Below are 5554 nucleotides of genomic sequence, written 5' to 3'. Positions count from 1 at the left end.
TGTCCACCTGTCTCTGTATCAGAGTATCTGTCTGTCCACCTGTCTCTAGTGGTCAGCAGCAGTAATATTGATATTTGTGTTGCAGTGTTGTCAGGACGCCAGCAGGGGGAGCTGTTCTCGCTGGTAAAGGCTTTTATTTATTTTCTTTGTTCTTTCAAATCGGTTCTTTTTGTTCCATTTTTTGTTGCATCAACTGAAACTGAAGTTTTACTGTGTGAAAACTACAAATTTGTTATAAACTGAAAGAATAACAGCAACCTTTCAGAACCACAAGGTTCTCAACAATCTAAGATCAGTCAACATGTTCTCAAACTGGGCCCAAGACCTGATTAAAATTATATTCCTTAAAGAGAAAAATCAGTTTCAACAGGAAGGAAAACTATAAAAGGTTATATAAAAAAAATCAATAAAAAAATAAAAATTTAAAAAAAGAGAGAACAACTCAGCTTAAAAGAGAAAACCTTTATTAGAGCCTTTTTACAAGAAACAAACAAACAAAAAACAGGAAGTTGTGATTTACATCCGACAGGTGTCGTGGAACGCCTCCAGTGTCCGAAAGTCCCTCCATGTTGGAGGAAGTCCGTCCTGCAGGAAACGACCGCAGCGCTGACAGGGAGACTGGAAGAGTTTAATGTAGCTGCGCAGCCACGTCTGCGGGGGACAGTTGAGACAGAGACAGGTAAGACTGAAAAGAACTCTGAGCAAACAGGAAGACAGAGTTTAATACAGATGCGTCTTTAGGGGGACAGGTGAGACAAGGGCAGACAGGTGATGAGGTCATAGATTAGTTCCAGACTGTTGTCTTACCATAAAAGAGCGAACTACTACGTCGGGCATCTGGGGCAGCTGGTAGTGCAGCAGAGCGGTGGTGGCATGGTCTGTTACCTAGCAACAAACAACCAATCACAGTGCTACATATTATTTTTACTCACTCATAACAGATGAGTACTTGTGACTGGAAAAAGTGAAAAGCACCTTTTGAAACACCTGGTACTGAGACTTGGTCCAAATATCCAGCTAGAGAGGACAGAAAGAAAGGTTATTATAGAATGCTCCATCAGATTTCAATGGTTACCTGTCAACAGGTGAAATACAACATCACCTTTCCATCCTCGGTGTAAACATGCTCGTTAAAACCTCGGACGATGGTTCTATCAATGAAAAGGGAACGCATCACAACTATGGCCTTTAACACCTTCCCTAGGGTCACCTGAGGAGAAAAACACCTGTTACCTGCTGTGAACACACACCTGTGTGACAAATGATTTCCTATCATACCAGTAGCACAGCTGATGTCCCGTTGGGTCTGAACAGCTCAATGGTCATATCAGGAAACAATCTGCCGATCCGGGTAATGACATCATCTACATACCTGCGTACAGATACAAAGTGTTACTGCAACAGGTGTAAATACAGTGATGGTGACTGGAGCACCAGCGGCAAGTGTTGTAACAGGTTGGTCGATGTACTGTGGATCTTACTGAATGGGGAGGACCAGAGTACTGGGCTGGACTTTGGGTCGTCTCTTGGCTGAAGCTCCCATCTGATTGGCTGACCGCTTGAGTGACTGCTGGTTTAACAAACTGGAGGCCAAACCAGCATGATACTGCAGCTGCTCACGCAAACAAAACAAAACAACAAACAGACAGGAAGACATAAAGACAAACAGATCAGCTCAGGTGTGACAGACCAAGGTTCTGATGTAACTGTATCAGGTGGACTGTGTGGATGGTGTGACAGCATGTTGCTATGGTAACAGCATCAGGTGTAACGTGTGGAAGTGTGTTGCCATGTAACAGCATCAGATGGACCGTGAGTGTGTGTTGTCATGATGCAGGTTAGCCCGAGACTGTGTGTTGTTATGGTAACAGCATCAGGCACAGTGTGTGAGAGTGTGTTTCCATGGTAACAGCATCAGGTAGAGCGTGTGATAGAGTGTTGCCATGCTAACAGCTTTAGGTGAACAGTATGACAGCAAGTTATCATAGTAACAGCATCAGATGGACTGTGTGTGTGTTGGCATGATAACCGCAGCAGGACTGTGAAACAGTGTGTTGTCAAGTTACCAGCAACAATTGGAGTGTGAGATAGTTTGTTCCCATGGTAACCGCATCAGGTGTAACGTGTGGGAGTGTGTTCAATTCATTTCAATTTAATTATATAGTGCCAAGTCACAACATGTAACAGCAAGAGAGGAACTGTGAATGTGTGTTGTCATGGTAACCGCATCAGGTGGACTGTGAGACAGTGTTGCTATGGTAACAGCATCAGATGGACTGTGTGAGTGTGTGTTTCCATGGTAACAGCATCAGGTGGAGCATTTGAGAGAGTGTTACCATGCTAAAAGCTTTAGGTGAACTGTGTGACAACAAGTTGGCATGGTAACTGCATCAGGTGGGCTGTGAGACAGTGTTGTTATAGTAACAGCATCAGATGGCCTGTGTGACTGTGTGTTTCCATGGTAACAGCATCAGGTGGAACATCTGAGAGAGTGTTACCATGCTAACAGCTTTAGGTGTACGGTGTGACAACAAGTTGGCATGGTAACAGCATCAGATGGAATGTGTGAATGTGTTGTCATGGTAACAGCATCAGGTGGACTGTGAGACAGTGTGTTGCTATGGTAACAGAATCAGGTGAAGTGTGTTTCCATGGTAACAGCATCAGGTGGAGTGTGTGACAGCTTCTCACCTTGTTGGACCATTTGTAGGCCTGCAGCAGCTGCGAGTACAGAGGGGTTTTATCTTGGACTGGGTCCAGACTCAACAGACCACTGTTATGCAGAGGATGGGACTCTGAGGGACGACCCACTAGACTACTGAGACGCTCCAACTCACTAAGAGGAGAAAGGTGGGTGGAGACAGACAGGTGAAGACAGACAGGTTATAGTTTAGCAATTGCAACCAAACTTCGGTCTGGGCTCATTTTCTGTGTTAATGATGTTAATAATGTCGGAACGTTTCTGGTAGTTTTGGCTTGTCCTGTCCAGATGGACCACTGTCCCACAGCTTTACAGATTATCTGTTACAGAGCCCAGCAAAGAGAGGCTGTAGTAATCTGGACCTTCAGTTTAAGAAAATGTATGTGTAGATTTGTATTCTTTTTATTTAATTCATTTGTGTTTATGGCTTTTCGCAAAGACTTCACTGTGTTTGACAGCGGTATCAGATCATTGTTTGCTTCTTTGGTAATAAAAAGAATTGACAAATTCATACCAAACCACTGAAAAACTACAAACATCACACCTCTCAACTGCTGAATATCATGCAACACACTGTAGAGCCCGATCATATCTAGACATCAGACATGGTTAAACACTGATTATCTGGGAACTATTAATACACAAGAATAACAATTCTCCAGAATTATACACGCGTGCATGTTTCTCATTATTATGTCGGTGAAGGAGTAGAAGTAGGAAGCTTCCTTGGGCCTTAGAGCAGCTTCATAAACTATAAACGTTAAGATGTATTTTTCCCAAACTAAAAGCTAAAGACTACACGGGGGGACCTACTTCAGGTCTCTGTTGACCGCCAGCAGGTTGTCCTGGAACTCGGATATAAACTGCTTCTCTCGACTTTCCAGAGTCTCCCGGTTCTTCATGCCATCCTTCAGGGACTCGAACACCCGGCTCACGCTGGAGCGCAGCGCCTGGATCCCGCTGATGGCGTGAGAGAAGGCATCCAGATTCACCCCGACCGTCACAACATCCGCCATCTTCTCTGCGCCTGGCTGATGACGTCACTGCTCCGCGACACTGAAGAAACAAAGGGGCGGAATGTCGCAGGAAGCGCATGTGCTTTTAAATTGCAATATAACCCTTAAATAGTTAGAAACGAAACGCATTTTAATCCTACTGGTTTCATTATTGTCCATAATATTATTTAAAATGTTTTAAATGTCCATCATCTCTTTACATGTCTTCTCATTCTGTAGTATAAATTGCTGCAGATTCTCAGCTGTCAGGACATGGCAAATCCAATAAATCTTTAAATAAGACTGGAGTTGACAGGAAACCGTTTCTTTCCTCATCCCGGGAGCTATTTGTGTTCACAACTGGAGCCCCCACCAGATCCACTCTCTCCAACTATGAAGTAAAAAAAGAAAATGCACTTTGGACGGATGAAACATCTTTCTACAGAATTAAAGTCCAGATGTTTTGGTGCTTGTTTTATTTTTGATTATACAGCAAACTTTCTGCATACCATTAAACATGTAGTCGTGCCCATTTGGATGTTTATCATTTTCAAAGTACAGTTTAAATGTATATGACTAATTCTCATTTTATTCCAAACCACTTCCATTCACCTGGTTAGAACCATAAATATCTTCTTTGCTCACTAAAGAAATTAGGTGTCTTCTTCTTTGATATACCTTTTCCACTTATTTACTTCCAAATTAAACTTCAGCTTTATTCCAGTATTGAGCCGTGACTGTTAGAGTGGAACCTTGCGTAAATGCAATCTGCTCTTCTATAATGAATTGTCTCTGTGATGCATTCAAGACACGATATTTCAATAATTCACACGGAAATATTTTTAATAACCCACATAACTTACTGTTTCTGTAAAATTTCATGACGTAATAAAAACATATTACAACTGTTATATTAAAAATGATCAACTAAACAGGACATTTAATCTTTTTATTTCCAGACCAACCATTTCAGTGTATATTTTTGTATTTACAGGTTGTACTTTAATGCACTATCTGAAGTGGAGAAAAATCAAACAATATCATAGAAGAGCAGTTATATTTCCAGCACAAGTCTTTTGAGAATCCTTAGTGACCTAAAATAGGAACATCTTATTCTAATGTGAAGTCAAACAGTAACAGTAACTCCACCACCTGAAGACTTCATTCTTAAACCGTGGGTGGAAACATCAGGTTTCAACTGTATACATTTTTCACTTCCTTCAGTTCAAGAGACCACAAACATGACAAGGAAATCATTGTCAGGCTAATATTATACTAGTTTCACAGTTTACTCTTATATTTCCGTCCTTAAAATTTTCAAGTCACCAATAAAAATATTTCTCATAGAGGCTGAAAACTGATTCAAACCAAGACATGATTTGAGTAAAAGTAGAGGTTTTTTTTTACTGAACAAGTCCAGAATAATGGATGGATGGAAGGATGGATGGACATATTAAGGGGCAAAGAAAGCTCTATTCTCTTCTGTTTTGTTCTATCATATTATATTACCGTATATTCAGGTCCTGATTTTGAAGAGGATTCATTGGCAGGAACCTGAACACATCGTATAAGTCGTAAGATAAAAAGAATAGTGTTTGAATATGTTTGTTGCTGTATACAGAGTTTTAAAATAAGACAGTAGTATTATTTTTAGTTTCTAAACTTGACATATGAATAAGCACCTTATTAATAATAATGATCAGTTGTCAAGTCGGAGGATGGGAGGACTCAGATTAAAGAGTCAGTTGAGTTCCAGTCATCAGGGTGCTCAAAGCTCTGAGAGGAGGAGGAGCTGGAGAAGGAGGAGTAAATGGATTAATGTGATGAACTGAGAGAGGAGAGCCAAGAAAGAGAAGGA

General features: G+C 41.2%; 1 protein-coding gene across 1 annotated transcript; it reads right to left on the bottom strand.

Moving 5' to 3' along the window:
• Positions 1-474: 474 nt before the first annotated feature.
• On the bottom strand, positions 475-3728 carry med27 (mediator complex subunit 27). The gene is made up of 8 exons (XM_037680146.1): positions 3515-3728; positions 2692-2836; positions 1482-1612; positions 1279-1372; positions 1103-1210; positions 976-1017; positions 808-885; positions 475-651 (listed from the first exon to the last, which is right to left on the bottom strand). Exons 1-8 carry the CDS (start codon positions 3715-3717, stop codon positions 517-519), a joined length of 936 nt encoding a protein of 311 aa, XP_037536074.1. The 5' UTR covers positions 3718-3728; the 3' UTR covers positions 475-516.
• Positions 3729-5554: the final 1826 nt, after the last annotated feature.

This window comes from Nematolebias whitei, chromosome 8 (genome assembly GCF_014905685.2).
Source record: "Nematolebias whitei isolate Nwh7 chromosome 8, NemWhi1, whole genome shotgun sequence".
Taxonomy (NCBI): Eukaryota; Metazoa; Chordata; class Actinopteri; order Cyprinodontiformes; family Rivulidae; genus Nematolebias; species Nematolebias whitei.
This window is presented reverse-complemented; position numbering and strand designations above follow the sequence as displayed.